Consider the following 17,283-nt stretch of genomic DNA (forward strand, 5'->3'; position numbering starts at 1 on the left):
CCGGCTCACATTGAAAATGAATGACTTCCGGCCACTTTGACGCTCTCGACGGCGGCGGTGTGAACGCACGGTATGAGTGCACGCACACTGGCGGCACCACCGGCGACTGTCCGCAGATCCCAGCTGCGACTCCTGGCGCTGTTCATAATCCTGCCGCGCCACAGAGCGCCTCAGCGCCACTCGCATCATTTCCATTAAAATACATTATATTTGTCTCAAATCATTGTTAATGTATAATGACTTCATCCTAGGTTGGAAGTAGGGTTGTGACGGTGAGGAAATTTTCCCACCGGTTAATCGACGTGTGACAACACCACGCTGCATTGAGCAGCCGCGTTCAGTTTTTAATTGTAGTGTCTGTTCTTTTACTGAACTAAATGATTTTTATTTCGATAAAAAATCAAAACGACGGTGGGGGTCGGTGACGTGGTGGGCAAGTGACGTAACCGGTGTTGCGGCTTAACACCGGTATAACCGATAGCACCGTCTATCGCGGCAAGCCTAGTTGGAAGATTGTGTATTGTGCATTTTTTCAGCAAAACGTTTGTCTTTCTGTGGCTCTAAATTACGTGATTCATTTATGGCGCTTTTCCACTGCATGGTACGGCACGGTACGGCTCTGGTGGGTTCACTTTTGGTGGGGTTTTCCACTGGGTACAGTACCTGGTACTTTTTTTAGTACCACCTCGGTTGGGGTTCCAAGTGAACCGTACCGTTACTGTTTCGTTGTCTGTTGAGGAAGTACAGACGTTCCTCTCGTTGATAGCAGAGGAGCGGATCCAGCGAGAGCTTGATGGGGCGACGCGGAATGAAAAAGTTTTTTTTAGGGGTCGTGGTAGTAGAGGCGGCGCAACTATAACGACATGTGAATAATCCCGCCCACTCTAAAGCGGTACTGAACTGCAGTGGAAACGCAAACCGAGCCGAACCGTGCCGTGCCGTACCACGCAGTGGAAAAGCGCCATTAGTGAGCTATAAGTTAGATCGCAATTTCTCATCCCGTTTGCTGTTTTTTCATCCCCGAACTTTAAACTCATTGACACCACTTGCTCATCCTTGAAGTTAAGTTTTGACTGTTTTAGGAATAGATTAAATGTTTTGGACTGCCGTCTTGAACTGACGTTGTGCTCACAGCAAATTAGCGACAGACACTTCAAGACAAACACGCAGTGTTTATAATAAATATCATTGGCACAGTGGCCTAGTAAATGTCCTCACTTACGTTCTTCGCGGCTTCTATCGTGACGTGAATAATAGCTAGTCAGTTTTATCAGTGTATATCTTTTTTTCCGATAGAGATCCCACAGCGGGCTGAACTTGTCATAAAGTTAGTGATAACAAGGCCTGCCCATTTAGAGAAAAGATATGATTGGTCAATTTTTCTGTCATTCGAAATTACTCTCCCATTGATTTACTATTGCTTGGCCCTCTGTAATTTCATAGCTGGACCACCAATCACAGAGCCGCAGACGCTAGGCGGAAACATTCTAATATGGAGAAAATGGGCGGCGTTCATTAGCCCATTCACTGAATAGTGAATAAATTGTAAACTCAGATAAATTGTATTTTATTTAGATGATGTTATTATGAATTGCTTAAATACAATTTGTAATAATTATTTAATTATTTTATTTACCCTGACGGTTCCCAACTGTGGTCAACACAACGAAGTTACATGAAAAATTTGAATGCAATGCAAAACCTGCACAGAGAAAACTTTCGCCCTGGAACAAAATTTATGATTGTGTGGATTTCTATTGAAAACACTGGATTTCATCCAGCAATATTTATTGCTGTAGCAAATGAGCCATTTTAGCTCCAAACCACTGCCTTCTCCAATACATTGTAGTTCTTTTTCTACAAATCTGTGCAAAGAAACTTTCCTATTTTGATATATATTTTGTTGACATGAAGAATCAACTATTGCAGCTATCTCTTATCTGTATTTTACAGTAGATTGCTGCTTTCAGAAGTTTTGATAAACCAAACTAATGTTGACCCTTCTGTGTTTGCAGTTCTTCGTAAGCCCATCAGAAGCGGGACCTCAGATGATGCTAGTGACAGCGAAGAAGAACTGGCTGCATTCTGCCCAATGGTGAGCCCAGAAACAGGGTTATTTATAACACGGGGATTTAGAGCAGCTGCATGGTCATGAGGTTAGAGGATCTGTAGGGGTTCATGATTGTAAAAAGCCAATTGGAAGATCATTGTTTTGTTTTTGTTTTTCTAATACACTCACACTTATCTAAATATTCTGCACCTGTAGTTTGATGAAGCAGCGGTTGCTAAGGAACTGGCACTGACTGACTCTGAGCACTCGGATGCTGAGGTGTCGTACATGGATAATGGCACCTTTAACCTCTCCAGGGGTCAAACACCCCTCACAGAGGGCTCGGAGGGTAAGACACCTTGACATCTTCTACGCTTTGACTCTCTTTTCAGTCTTTGTATATGAGTCATTGACAAGAGTGTCTACAGCAAAGAAAAGGAAGAAAAAACATCTGGTTTAAAACCTCAAATTCCTGCACATTGTAATAAATGTGCTTTTTGTATTCACTTTGGTTTCATATGCTTTTGAAAAACCTTTATACCATTTTAAAGAAAAAATTCAGACTCATGAGGTGCAACCATCAATTAAAAAGTAATAATATTTCCTTACTCATAGAATACATGTGAGTGTACACATCTAATCAAAATCATTATTTAAAAAAATGTAAATATATTCTGCAAGGTTAAAAGTAAAAAAAAAAAAAAAAATGTTAAAAGTTACAATACTGTTTATAAGTTTGGGGTCAGAAAGATTGTTATAATTTTTTTTTAAAAGAAATTAATACTTCTATTTAGAAAGGATGGATTAAATTGATCAAAAGTGACAGTGAAGATGTTTAAAATGTTACAAAAAGATTTCTATTTCAAATAATGCTGTTCTTTTGAACTTTCGATTCATAAAAGAATCCTGAAACAAAAATTTTAAGCAGCACAGCTGTTTTCAACATTGATAAAAAATAAGAAATGCATCATCATTATTAGAATTATTTTTGAAGGATCATGTGACACTGAAGACTGGAGTACTGGATACTGAAAATGGATACTGAAAATTCAGCTTTACCATCACAGGAATAAATTACACTTTAAAATATATTCAAATAGAAAAGAGTTATTTTAAATTGTAATAATATTTCACAGAATTACTGTTTTTACTGCTTTTATCAAATGATCAATTATTAATAATTAATTTAGAATTAATAAATAGGATGAAAATGAGTGTCATGTCAACGACCCATGCATCATTTTTTTATGCTATATTATCTTAATCTTTATTTAATCACCTAATAGATCTAGACAGACACAGTGATCCAGAGGAATCATTTGCCTGTGGGCTTCCAGACTTCCCCTCCATCAACCCAGATGCCACCCTGATGGAGGACGATGATGATGCCAGCATCGGGCTGCCCAGTCTCAACTCAGCCGCACTCTCTGGCCCTCGCGGCTCTACCTCCGCCCTGCTGGACCTGGACAACCAGATGGACTCTGATCAGGAAGACTTCGACCCTGAGATCTCCCTTGGCTTCCTAAATACTACCTCTGACCTCACTAGTAACCTGGCAGGGGTCATCGCCAGCAACATGATCCAGGCAGCCATCGCAGGAGCCATGCAGCCCCGCCCACCGCAGGGTCCTCGGAGAGAGAGCGGCCCACGGGCAGGAGCCGCTCCGTGGGGATACAGAAAGCAGTCAAGCTCGGAGCTGGACCCAGACCTGGACTTTGATGGCGAGGACTTTGAGATGTTGGATCAGTCCGAGCTGAACCAGTTGGATCCCTTTGGAGGGGGGCAGGGGGGCCAAAACAGAACCCAGGGATCCAGTTTCCTGTCCAACTTGCTGGGGAAGCCACAGTGAGCCCATCTTGCAGATACTCCCTCCGACTGTCTGCTCCTCATGTCCCTTGCACCTTGATCCGTGTAGAAGTTTGCAGTGTTGGTTTGAATGTCTACTGAGATGCTTTCAATTTTTCTGAGTGAGTGCGACGGAGAAAGAGTGTGTTTGTTTTGCACTGTTATTGTAATATTAGATTCACTAGCCTGGTTTCTTCAAATGGCTGCAGTTGATATCACTGTGAAGTAATCTTGTTTGTAGTCTGAATCTTCTTTGTTTATGCTCTGTGAGCTTCCGTGTCCTCTTTCATTCATCTGAGAGTGTATGACACTCGTGTGTGAAAGACTGATTTATTTTGTAGGCTAAGCAATAGGACAACAATCATAGAAACATTTAAAAAGATCCAAAATCGTTTTAACTTCTTAGAAACCAGCAAAACCAACATCAGACCTTTTTACTACATCCAAGTCTTATAGATCTTTCACATCAATCGCTGTATTGTTTGTCTTCAATAATAACACATGGGACCAAGTCAGGCATTCCACCATCGATGCTAAGTCAAGACCCTTAATGTATACAGATCTGAAGTCGCCTGTAAGAAAGATTGTGAAATCTACAGTCAAGATGTTGCTGAGCAGAGGAGTCTGATGAAGTAGCAGTGACGTATTAAGGCAGCAGCCTCATCTCATGTTGTTAAAGTGGTAGTTCACCCAAAAATCTAAATTCTGTCATCATTTACTTGAACTCGTGCCATTTCTAAACCTGTATGACATTCTTTCTTCTGCAGAACATAGAAGAAGATATTTTGAGATGTCTTAGTGTTTTTTTTGTCCATACAGTGGAAGTCAATTGCAACAAAAACTGTTCGGTTACCAACATTTTTTAAAAATATCTTCTTTACACAGAAGAAAGTCATAAGGGTTTGGAACAACATGTGGGGTGAGTAAATGATGACAATTTTCTTTTATTTTTCTCAAACATTTCTTTTTTGGGTGGACTATCACTTTAAGACTCTGAGACATAAGCTTTTCTTAAGGTCACTGAGTGATAAACAGCAGTCAGGTTATCTCACTTTGCTATATGGGGTGAATTCAGGTAAATCGGGATGCTTTTTGTCATTGAATTGACTGGGGAAAATGTCCCAATTAACTTGAATTCACCGTTTGTACCTGTTCACCCCCCTGTTTATTTCTTTCTTTATATGGTAGCCAGCAATGTTGTTCTCAACAAGCTTTAAATTATTATTATTTTTTTTACATGTCATTTGGCTCAGTTTAACAGATGTTTCTTCCACAACGATATTTACATTTAAGTTCATACGGGCTGGATTTTTTCTGCATTACTTGAAAACCAAGGGTTATTAAATGACAGTAGCTCTTTCCTAAATTTTTTAAAGATCTCTGTTGAAAAATAGGGGAAATTGCAGTATATTGTCTTTCAAATGACTCTTTTTCATCTGTTTGTCAGTCAAATTGAAAAAATAAAAATAAAACAATACCAACTTGTTTAACAGCTCTGCAATGCTGTTCATCTGGATAATACAGCAGCACATTGATTTTGTTTGTAATGACCCTACCTCAAACAAGACATTCGGCTGTAACTGCCACCTGTTCGTACACAGCCTCCTCTCTTCAAACATACCTTTAACCGTTCTGACTTTATGCAGGAAATTTTATACAGGTACAGCAGAAAAACTGTAGATCTCCTCTGCATCCTCTCATCTGGTCTGGTCTGATATGAGATTTAAAGCAAAGTGTAACATTCAGTACAGTACTGAAGCACAAAGGGTTTGAGAAAACAGCCTTTCTTGGAGTAGGATGAAGGTGGTGGAATTAAATGAGTTGAATTTGCTGTTTTATTTGCCGTTTCTTTAGTAGATGCTGACCTTTTTTGTTTGACACTTTTGCCACGTGAACTGTTTCTGTTTCTGACCCAATGTTGATGAGACCCATCATTGCTGGCTTTAAGCTTTCATTATTGTGTACGCTGGAAAGTAGAAACCATACCGGAAAACTGCTGTACTGATAAAAAGGCATTCTGTTACCAGAGAGCAGTGAAGTGTTTTTGTTCATTACATTTCAAACCCAAGTCTTACTTTATCCAGCCAACTTGAGTTAGGTTAGAAGAGCAGTACTGTTTATTGGAGTGTTTCATATTTGGTCACTTTGCTGTGATTTTACTTAACCTCTTCTTTTTTTCTGTTTTGTTTTTGCTTTGTTGTGAGCCCTAAGATTTTTAATTGCTGATGATATTTTTTGGATTGCTGTGCTAAAGGTTTTAAAATTTTTTTTAGGTAATTCATGTGTTAAACGTGACATTTGTGGGATAGATTCTTTAAAAATGATTGAAGTTTAATGCATAGTAAGTTTATAGATTGGAAAGCCTTTTATTTCCCCTTTATTTTTATGATTATAGTTATTAATACTATTATTAATAATACTTTACTATTTATATGGACACACTTTTTTTTATAAATATAGATTGATTTGGTTTGATAAACTGTCCATATTTCTTGTGGAAAAAAAGCATGACCAGAATTTTTTTTATTTTTAAGTGTGTCAGTGTGATTACCATTCAATGGGAAAATTCTCTGGCCATTTTACTCTGTCCCTTCACCTTTTTGTGGTCAATTTCAACAAAAGTCACCAGCAATTCAAATAGGACAATGAAGTGGTAGTTTATACATCGAAAGAAAATTATGCCCAGCATCAGCTATTGATGATGTTGTATTGATGTTCGTGATTTAAACATAAATCAGTTATCAGTCTGCCATGTTGAGGCGAATGCAAAATACAGAATCACTCATCTTTTCTTTCTTTGTGTGAGCATTTTACAGGAGTCTTTCTGTAGCTGGATTCTGCAGTGTCTGTGATTTTTATTTCCATACAGAACTATTTTCCTCTTACATTCTCTGTAATTGGTTTTTGATAACTTTTGATGTGCAAGACAATAAAGAGATGAATGAATATATATCCTTTAAGTAAAAAGCGTGATCTTTTTTTTTATTAGTTACTGAATACTTTTCATTTTGTGACCTATTGACCAAAAAAAAAAAAAAATATATATATATATATATCACAAATGCACATTTTCACAAATTACAATCAAACTTTTTACATGCTTTTTATGATTCTGCCCAGTTTTAATTCATTTAGAAATATTATGATATATAATATTACTACATTCAATTTTTACCAGTATAGTAATATTATACCGTTTTTTAAAACACTTCTCTGTTTTTGTCTAGAAAGCAACTAGAAATAACTAAAAATGTAAGAAGTACATTAGCAAAGATAATTTTTATTTGTGAATTTGACAATGACATCATAATGACACAATGTTTTAGATGGTTGATTTCTTAAATAAGCTTAACTTTGATTTTTATTTAAAACATGGTTTAGCTCACAAAAATAAACCTATTCATAACCGGAAAATTAAACACACACCAGAATGGCGTCTTCAAGATGACGTACGTAGTGTCGTCACCGGTAGTCCCACAATTCAACTCGGCGCGCGAAAACTGACTGAGGTAAACAACAGAAGAGTGCAGATCGCTGACAGATCTAGACCGAACAAACAATGAGCAAAAAAGACAGTGCAGGTACGCGATGCTTCTTTTTCTTACACTAGTGAACATTTTATGCCTTCGCTTGCTTGTGATTTCATGAATGATATAGCACAACGCTACAATACATTAATCAGCTGTACTCTTCGTGTCACACACAGGTGCCGCACAGATCCTCGCTTACTTGAATGAGAAAAACAGACCCTTTAGTGCTCAGGATGTCTTTACAAACCTACAGAAGCAGTGTGGTCTGGGTAAAACGGTAAAAAGCAACATTACATTTCAGAGTTCTGCTTTGACGACAAATGTCCAGTAGCTAAGAGAGTCTGTGATATTACAAGAACTCTTTGAAGTGTTCACCGTTTGTGCTAAATGTTATCATTTAATATTACAGTTTGTATACAGAGTGTATTATGTGGAATGATTTTATGATGTTAAACGCCTTTATTTTGTCTTCACTTAACTTACACAGGCTGTGGTCAAAGCAATGGAGCAGCTGGCCCAGGAGGGAAAGATTCAGGAGAAAGTCTATGGAAAGCAGAAGATCTACTTTGCAGATCAGGTTGGTCTGATTCCTCATTTAATATAATCGGGTGGAGACTATTTGCTCTTAATATTAAGAGAACCGGTGTTGGTTAATCAGCCTGACAGATGTCCTTTCAATCCCTTCAGTCTCAGTTTGCGGATGTGAGTGATGCTGAACTTAAGAAGATGGATGCTCGTATTGCGGAAATCAGCACTGAAGTACAGACCATATCACAGAGCTGCAGGCAGCTGGATACAGGTGTGCACTGAACATGCGCTGCTGGGAAAAGATATGCTGTTTGAACTTGTGCACCGACTGTTTGTATTTGATAAAAAGTTCATCTTTTTGCCCTCAGAACTGAAGGAGCTGAACAGCTCATTAGCCACAGCAGAGATGAAGGCGCAGATCCAGGAGCTGCAGGCAGAGTGCTCTGGGTACAGAGAGAGGCTGGATGAAATCAAGTCAGCTAAAAACCATGTGACCCCCGAGGAGAGGCAGAAGGTTAGAAATCACTGCGTTCTTTAATATCTGGTGATCTTTTTTACCTTGGCACCAAAACCAAGTGTTAACGTTTACCAGCCCTGTGCATGATTAATGAACACAAAATGTAGTGTTGAATAAGTGCAAGTGACAGTTCATCCACCGACATGAATCTCTCCCACACTGGCCCTGGGCCATTTTTATTGTACATTAAATTGCTTTTTGTAAGCAATGCAAAAAGACTTATCTTCTAGCATCTCTGGAATATGTTTGATTCATTAGGTGAAGTTTATACAAATCATGTGGCTGTCCTGGGGCAGTCAATAGTATAGTATGCTTGTTTATGTTGCTGACAAATGTATTTCTTGCCCCTCAGGTTTACAAGGAGAGAGAGACTTATGTGAAGGAGTGGAGGAAGAGGAAGAGACTGGTAATGATCCATAAAAACATTTATTCACAACTTCAGATTCTGCCCAGGAGACAAAATGTCAGCTTATTTTTAATGATACAGCTGTAAGGCATGCCTTTATGAAAGTGCATTCATTTCAGATTTATCTTTGTGTCCTCAACACCATGGTTTATTTATATACGAATGGAAACTGCTCTTGCACATTATGGTTTTTACTGTCACTGCCAATTGTCAACTGACCTAAAATGATACCTGTAATACTGCTTTATACCTTACACTATACAGATAAGACATAAGTCTTATGTACCATAATATGAAACTCCAAGCACAGCTTTTAATTTGTCTCTTTACCTGCCAGGTTACTGATATGGTTGGAGCTATTTTGGAGGGGTACCCAAAGAGCAAAAAACAGTTTCTGGTGAGTCATTTCCTTAGAACGGAAGGAACAGCCAAACCCCTTAGAAGTAACATATTTACTTGAAGTACCCCCTGAGATTTGACGTTAATATTTCATTTACAACACATTTGCTTGTTCACGATTCTCTGATGTCGGTTAATGGTCACATGATATGCAAGTAAATAGATAGTGAATCTTTAACTCGTTTCAACTCTAATCACAAAAATGAAGAAATATTACTGTTGTAAATTACAAATGTAATGTAAAATTAAAATGAATATTTGATGATAATCATAATTTTTACACTACAAGTAACAATACTGATATTTATGTCTTAAATTCTTCACTTTTTAACGTTCAGACCCTAAAGGTTTTATTTTGCCTTAATACTATTGAAATGCTGCAAATTTCTGGCCACAAAAATATTGGAAATCATGCGACTAAATAAAGTGAACCTAGCTCAAGTGGCGTACCAAAATGCACATTAAAATTGCAGCACATGCAGAGATGAAGTTTTAATTTTACATTGGATATTACCAATTATTAGCTTTTCATCAACTTGAAACTCTGAAACCTTGAAACTTCAAACCCTGAAGTCCCCCCACAAACCGCTAGGGGTTCACAGTATTTCTGTTCACAGAAAAACATTTTTAATTGTCAATGTTGCCTACCTGAGTCTTTCCTCTACATCTTGTGTTTGTGTTTGAAATCAGGAGGAGGCTGGGATTGAAACAGATGAGGACCATAAAGTGACAATGCCCAACATCTGATGGAGGACTCACTGAATAAATTCAGATGCCGCCAACATTGTTGCCGGGACGCCTAACCTTTGGGAAGGTTGGAAAGTAGAGGATTCTAGGACACCAACAGAACTGTTTTGTTAAAAACCAATCCTATTTATAAAAGTGTTGAGAAAGAACAAACAAGCTGTAAATAAGTTTGAACATTGTTTATTTTTCAATTAAAAAAATTATACTGATACAAAAATATTTCAACCAGATTGTTCCATTGAAGTCAGAAATGCAGAAGCACAGAGTCTAGTATAGTAGTTCAGCACGACGTAGCCTCGTTCTGTGAGCTGGCATTTCGCTCCACTGTATGGCTTAACTTGTAAAGACGTCCCTTATTCCAGCACAGGTCAAACAGGTGGTTGTACAATCATCTGTTATTTAAAAAAAGATCTCGATACCTAAAAATCTGTGTCCTGAGTAGACTCCAATTCTAATTTTCATTATGCCTTAACATTCATTAAAAATATAAATAGAATTGGGCGGTCACACCAAGTGAAGCTGCTACCATGCACTTCACTGATAGCTTATGCAGCACAAAAAAATACTTCACAAGAGCTTAAACCATTAACATACATGTAGAATAAAACATTATTGCGCTACACGCAGCTGAACAAAAATTGACATAACATGACAAACAGAGGTTTATCTTCCATTATTTGTACGTAGACACTGCAATCTTTGGTCACAGAATCCCAATGACAGTGGTTTAAAAGAGGAACTAAGATGGCTCAGCATTGCCTAACTTTAATTATATTAACGCATGAGGGACAGCTGTTTTTGGACGTAAAAACCAACTGACAGTGCTACATCACAGTGTAACTAGATGTCTCGGCTCCCCTTTCCAGCACTAAGCTGTTCGCAAAGGTGAAAATGTAGTTGTGCTTTGGAAAATGACTTGAACATGAGGTAAAGATGATAACTGAATGCAACATACCAAGCTTAATCATTCAAAGGCAGCTTCTGGTTTATAATGCAGCAAATTGAGACACATCTCACACCTCAGTATATGGGGTGTGAATTTGGCTGATAGCTGAGTATTCCTCATATTTGTGGTTGTCAGGATGCTATTTTATCTTAGCATCACAACTGTAAACTTGAAAATATGAATACTGATGAAGCTGTTCTGGATTTAGACAACAAAAAGAAATGATTAAACTTTAGGACTGAGGTGTGTTCGACAACACCTAAATAGAACTTACACATTCTTACATTTTTCAACCAGCTGAAGATGTGTAAGGAAACAGAATATGCAATCGCAAACATATTGGAACAGATTATTACCTTCCAAATTATTAGTAAGAAAATGACAGATTTGACTAAATTATTGCATTTCCACATTTTTTGATTGGAATCACTGCCATAAACACTTCACTATATCAGTCAATACTTGAGCAAGCGCTGCTACATCTCTTCAGAGTTCTTGAACGCACCGCAGTCCATTGGAGAGACTGTTCTTGAACGAGCTATTAGCCTGAGAGACAGACAGACAGCTTCAGTACAGCTGACCATTCACTTGCTGCAGCACAGTCACCACAAACTCTCTCAGCGTCTGTCAACAATACAGAAAAACATGGTCAGTCTGGGAGTTTCCAGTGTTTATCTAAGCCCGTGTAGGTGACTGAAAAACTGAAGCTGGCTGTCGCTTGTGTAGTGATCAGGTTGTCTACATTGGTTTGAGTAGTGTTAATGTTTTTATGGCACGTTTTGCATGTTTAATGCATTTCTGGGTTGTTTTGTCTTGTTCGTACGAATACATTTGAAGAGCCAGGGTTCCCACTGTCTGGAAAAACCTGGATAGCCTAATTTTAAGTGTGATTGCTAGACTTGGAAAGTCATGTAAATTAATAAAATATTAAATCGTTGCTATATAATATGTTTTATGAATATACTTTTTTTTTCTAGTTTTCACACTCTGAAATATTTTATTAGGTAGAAACTGAGTAAAAACTATTTTTCAAATCCCTTCTGAATTCTTATCCAGTAAATCACAAACAACTGGAAAACTCATGGGGCCTTTAAATATTGTTGTGGGCCTTCAAGAAAAAAAAGCTGAGAACTGCAACATAGCAGATAATTCAGGTATGAACAGGCCTTAAATGTGTGAGCATGTGCATGTGTGCTACCTGGGGCTTGCAGTGTTCCTCGATCCAGCTGAAGACGCAGGCAGAGAGCTCCTGAAAGCTGTTGACTGACACTGAGGCACTGAAGGACTGGAACAGAGAATCCATGATGCTCTGAAACACACTGAACTTCACCTGATCTGAAACCTGCTCGCTGCCCTGCTGAGGGTTATTCTGATGGGCCTTCACAATGTGCTCATAGTTCCTGAAACAAACCCCACAAAGTGTCCATTAGAGACAGTAGCTAAGAATTTTCTTCCTCCCTTCCTCTTAAAGGTCTTAAAGGGTGTTATCTTTCTTGGCAGAAGAGTGACAGTGTCAGATAAAACCCTCTGAAAGAAGATAAAAACCCTGTAGGAGAATACGTGGAACTACATTTGTCCACTTAAGCAGTTCAAATGTTTCTGACCCCCCTTTTAAATAACCGACCACTCACGTTTTCATAATTTTCAGCGCCATCACCTCCTTCCTAAGAGTGGAAACATCCTCTTCCTGCTTCTTCTTTTCTTTGTGGAGAAACTGAATGTAGTCGATTGCTGCAAACACACACACAAGTCACTGAGCTTTTCCATTCCATAGTAAAAGACATGTGACAAGGAAATATAAATAGATAATGAAGGTTCTCACTCTTCTGCAGGACTGTAGCTTTACTCATCTTCTGTGTGGCCATGGCAAAGTCCGACTGCTGCTGGCATGTAGGCACTATAAACTGCAGGTCATCATAGCCTTTCTGTGGGACAGAGATCCACACACACATTTGAGTGACAAAAGTAGAATGCTAGAAGCACGGGACTGTTCTCTTTTATACGCGAGTAGCTCACGATCCAGTGTTTACAGGTTCACAAAGTGACTCTGCTCCACATGAACTCATCTCTGCATGTTTTGGGTTGCTTGTAATGTGTATTTGGGAACACAACATGCGCTGACCAACTTCACAAATTTGTAATAAAAAGCGCTCAAAAACCAGCTGTTGTCAACAAAAGAAGCTTTAAAGGATCCCTGCGATTGCGATTTATTTATTTTATTTAGTTCCACCAAAACTAAAGCTTGATGGATTATTATTATTATTTTATTATTAGTAGTAATATTGCTATATAATCACAAGGTGTTTGGCCAAATTGAGCAGCCCTACAAACAAGCACAACTTAATAAAGCTTAATAAAAAATCATATTAACAATTTTTATCAGGGAAAAAATGTAATAAAACAAAAATAATTTGCTATTTCCCCCCACAAATTGTGCAGACCTATGTTGGCAAAATCATTATTTCTCTGCCTTTTTTTTTCTTCTTTTTTTCCCAGATTTAGTCTCTTAAAATAGTATGAAATGAAAGTTAAATCAATCCAAAGACGGACATCTTTGGCAGTTACATCTCATCTTGCAGCATATTCTTAAGGCAGCATGTCAAGTTAAACATATTTCAACATAAAAAAAACCCCGCATCTCATGACACTGTTCCATTTCATTGCATCAGACGGAACTGCAATGCTGCCGCCCTGAACTGAAAGTCACAGAGTACAGCTGCTGTCAGAAAAGCAACTGAACCACAACTTAACACCCAAAATACCACCATAACCTATTGTAATATTACAAATGGAATATTTTGAAGTTTGAATGTAATCAAGTCAAGTAATTACTGTGCTTTTATGATTGATTATTGCGGTCACTTATGTAAGCTACTATATTTTCTGTCTTTGTTTTCCCCTAAAACAATTTGCTCTTCTCACTCTTACCTTAATGGCATCTCTGCGTTTCTGCTCTGCCTGTGTGTGTGCCTGTCTCCTCCGGTCTTTATACGACTCCTTATAGGGCGTCTCATGTCTGTTGTCACTGTCTTCATCATCTAAACCAAAGGGATGAACCGTATGTTAGCAGACTGTATCTTGATGTCTGTCTTTAAAGTTGCAATAATCAACACATATTTCCTTTTATATTGTGACGTACAGCTGAGTGTAACATAATTGAAAAAGAAAACAATAAAGGCCATGGACTTGGTTCTTTGCATCAGAGGCAGATGATTGGGAGCCTGCAGGAGCAGGGATTAAATGCTTGGAAGAGTCTGGCATACGTATGCATGGATTTAATTGTTCACAATTAGATCTAACACATGCATTTTAGAAAACAGATGGGTGAATTTTGTCTTTTTCATGACAGGGAAACGATGACCATTTTAGAGTAAAGGTTATAAAATAATGGCCATGTTTGATATTAGATGACTGAGATTAGTATCATCACCTGTGTTTGGTACTGAAGAGGCACTTGTGGATCCAATGCTGTTGGCTCTTGACACCAAACTTCCTTTGTGAGCACTCTCGGCAAAGAAACCTAATGATATGGACATTTGGACATATGGTTACTTCAACATTTGACAGCACAAAGTAGTTTCAGTTTTGTCAAGTCCACCCTATGGGTTAATTATATTTGTATAACTGCAAATCTAACCTTCGTCTTGGCACATAAGCTGGAGAAAAAAACAACAAAAAAAACAGTAGTTGAGACTCTCAGTAATATTTTATAGCTCAGGCACTCACTGTGATCGAAGCCGTTGTCGCTGAAGGCGCCGTCCGTCTGCTGAGACATGGTGACGGGTGATGTAAAAAAGACAAACAGAAGAACAGTCAAAGCCAGCCAGACTAAACATTCAGAGACCAGCAGCCAACTGATGATCTCACATGCAAACTGAGCCTGACCTGTCCTGCCTTACCTTTATCTAGGACACCTCTAACTCCCCACTGTGATGTGTCCCAAATAACCCCTTTAAAAGGTGACATTTAATCTACATGCATAATCAGTGGTCGAATTTTAATTTTTTTTAAGGGGGATGGTGGGGCGGGGGATCCTGTGATTACAAATTATTACAAATTTGTCTAACTTTTTTTATTATTATTTAACAAAAAATAAGCTTTATAAAGTGATCTGTGGTTTATGAGCTGTTTTCCTTATGTCAAAAGTTGTAAGTTTTTTGGGGGGTGGGGTCTTCACAATGTAGGTTAAACCAGTGCACACACACACAAACACATGCACACAATCTCTGTGTGTCTGTGTGCCAAATGACCGAAATGATGCCCCTTGTGTGGCATGTTCACAAAAAAAAAATATATATTTTTGGGGGTATTTTTTTTATTAATATTTTGCTGAGTGCTGGTTTAGGCCTGTCATGGATAAAGAAATATGACACTAAAACCGCCAGTAGGTGGCGCAAGTATCTGTTTTAATGAATGATTCATTGAATCCTTCAATCAAACGATTCTTTCAAAATGGCTGATTCAATTAGAATTGAAGCAAGTTGACTGTCTTTATGAATGGATCATTGAATAATTGGCTCACTTGATTCGTTCAAAAAGAGATTAATTCATGAAAGAAACACTGCATGCTCTTGAGACACACGGCAGATCTACTCCAGCTTTGTTTGCAAGTATTTCATTTGCAAAACAGGAAAAAAGACTAAATGTGTCTAAAATATAACTCACTCAATTAACTTATTGACTATTGAAGGCTGTATAAAATAACTAAATAGGCTAAAGATAAAAAATAAAAACTCACAGGGATATTTATCTTTCATTATTTTAATTATCTTCGTTCTAATAGACTTCATCATGCAATGAATGCTTTTGGACTCGAGACGTTTGTTTTTTCCACACTTCATAACAGTGGTGTAGGCAGAATTTTATTTTTGGGCGGGCCAAAAGTGAGCGGGCACCCATTCCCAATCCCCCCCTCGAAAAACTCCCGTCTCATTTTCTCCTCCAACTTCAAAATCATCCTACATTGCTGATTTACCTTTTTTTGTAAAGGGCGTTTGACTTTCTTTGCATGTTCACTTTGTAAACACTGGGTCGGTACTTCTGCAGCGATGTAGGACGATTTTGAAGTTGAAGGAGAAAATGAGATGGGAGTTTTTCGACATACCCCAACTGTATGAACAGGCATTACGAGATTTTCGGTTTCAGTGGGTGGAGCACACACGAATATTCATGAGTTTCAGTTCGTTGTGCTGTAGCTTGCAATGCTTTAAAACTGCCTGTTGTTAGTTGTTATCATTTTGAGTACAACAGCTGAAATAAACTTGTATCTGTGGATCGTTTTTCATCTATCCTGCTGTGATTGTTCTTAAACTGTTAGGCTTAGGCTACATTTACAAAATGAATAGGAAACTAAGACCACACACACAAGCATTAAAGTGTTCCTTTAATAAGTAAAATTTCGGATTAAACAATATTGTATGGACACAAGTTTAAAAAGTAGCCTATATCTGGTACACTGTAAATGAGAAAAAAATACTTCACAGCATTTTATGGAATGGAATAAGAAACTAATTTCATGTTAAAAAATAATTTTATTAACAAATGTTCCTAAGTGTGCTTATGCTTGTTTTGATATGATATATACACAATACTGTTCTAAGGATTTGTATTAGTAAGGTTCTTTCTTCATGTTCACCAACTGCATTTAGGCTATCAGATTAAAAATATTAAAAAACATTAATATTGTGTTTTTTGTCAGATCTCAACTTCTCCTCTTCAGTGTCTCATGATCCTTCAGAAATTATTCTAATATGCTAATTTGCTGCACAAGAAACATTTCTGATTATCACAGTTGAAAATGGTTGCACTGCTTAATGAAGTGTGGAAACATTATACAGCGACAGGATTCCTTGATGAATAGAAAGTTCAGAAGAACAGCATTTATTGGAAATATAAATCTTTTTTTACATTATAAATGTCTTTACTGTCATTTTTATTAAATTAATGCATCCTTGAAGAACAAAAATATACATTTCTTAAAAAAAAAAAATCATAGTAATCCCAAACTTTTGGGTAACGTCATGTATCAAATGCCAGAATCAAGTTAAGAAATGTCTCTTTTTTTTTTTTTTTTAGCTTTATTATGTCATATTTTTATACAGCAGATTCTACAAGGACGTTAACATCACACTCTCGTCTCCTATGTTGTCTTGTTTTAGTGCATAAATCTTTTTAGTTTGTAACAAGGATTCAATAGTGATTCATGCTCAATTCAGGAAAACTTTACTTTATTAATCATCCTCCATGACTAACATTTTCCTGGATTTTGAGTGTGAATCACTATTGAATTAATTAATTTTAAAACAAAATGTCACT

The 17,283-nt window shown here is 37.6% G+C and overlaps 3 protein-coding genes across 4 annotated transcripts in view; 2 read left to right on the top strand and 1 right to left on the bottom strand.

Moving 5' to 3' along the window:
- The window catches only part of retreg3 (reticulophagy regulator family member 3), a 14,093-nt gene extending 9,459 nt beyond the window's left edge, over positions 1-4,634 (top strand). The window contains exons 7-9 of the mRNA XM_016527578.1: positions 2,016-2,095; positions 2,267-2,399; positions 3,337-4,634. Coding sequence (XP_016383064.1) covers positions 2,016-2,095; positions 2,267-2,399; positions 3,337-3,899 — 776 coding nt within the window. The 3' untranslated portion in view covers positions 3,900-4,634. The remainder of the gene's footprint in view (positions 1-2,015; positions 2,096-2,266; positions 2,400-3,336) is intronic.
- Positions 4,635-7,337: 2,703 nt separating this feature from the next.
- LOC107720012 (homologous-pairing protein 2 homolog) lies at positions 7,338-10,239 on the top strand. Its single transcript, XM_016527582.1, has 8 exons — positions 7,338-7,476; positions 7,602-7,702; positions 7,913-8,002; positions 8,113-8,224; positions 8,322-8,467; positions 8,823-8,876; positions 9,214-9,273; positions 9,966-10,239. Exons 1-8 carry the CDS (start codon positions 7,455-7,457, stop codon positions 10,020-10,022), a joined length of 642 nt encoding a protein of 213 aa, XP_016383068.1. The 5' UTR covers positions 7,338-7,454; the 3' UTR covers positions 10,023-10,239.
- An 8-nt stretch (positions 10,240-10,247) lies between these two features.
- LOC107720011 (max-like protein X) overlaps positions 10,248-17,283 on the bottom strand; it is a 10,924-nt gene continuing 3,888 nt past the window's right edge. Inside the window, exons 2-8 of one of the 2 annotated variants that reach the window (XM_016527581.1) lie at positions 14,695-14,731; positions 14,399-14,488; positions 13,897-14,006; positions 12,791-12,893; positions 12,600-12,699; positions 12,167-12,368; positions 10,248-11,592 (exon numbers count right to left, since the gene is read on the bottom strand). In XM_016527581.1, the coding sequence (XP_016383067.1) occupies positions 11,536-11,592; positions 12,167-12,368; positions 12,600-12,699; positions 12,791-12,893; positions 13,897-14,006; positions 14,399-14,488; positions 14,695-14,731 (699 nt within the window). In that variant the 3' untranslated portion in view covers positions 10,248-11,535. Of the gene's footprint in view, positions 11,593-12,166; positions 12,369-12,599; positions 12,700-12,790; positions 12,894-13,896; positions 14,007-14,398; positions 14,489-14,694; positions 14,735-17,283 lie in introns of both variants that reach the window. The other variant, XM_016527580.1, reaches the window with a different exon arrangement.

This window comes from Sinocyclocheilus rhinocerous, unplaced genomic scaffold (assembly GCF_001515625.1).
Source record: "Sinocyclocheilus rhinocerous isolate Xijiao unplaced genomic scaffold, SAMN03320098_v1.1 scaffold273, whole genome shotgun sequence".
Classification (NCBI taxonomy): domain Eukaryota; kingdom Metazoa; phylum Chordata; class Actinopteri; order Cypriniformes; family Cyprinidae; genus Sinocyclocheilus; species Sinocyclocheilus rhinocerous.

What these genes read in the sequence shown, in the direction of transcription:
- LOC107720012 (XM_016527582.1), top strand. Translation starts at nt 7,455, where the DNA reads ATGAGCAAAAAAGACAGTGCAG. An exon ending in GAGCAAAAAAGACAGTGCAG is followed by an intron (nt 7,477 to 7,601) that starts GTACGCGATGCT and finishes TGTCACACACAG; the next exon opens with GTGCCGCACAGATCCTCGCT. An exon ending in AGATCTACTTTGCAGATCAG is followed by an intron (nt 8,003 to 8,112) that starts GTTGGTCTGATT and finishes CAATCCCTTCAG; the next exon opens with TCTCAGTTTGCGGATGTGAG.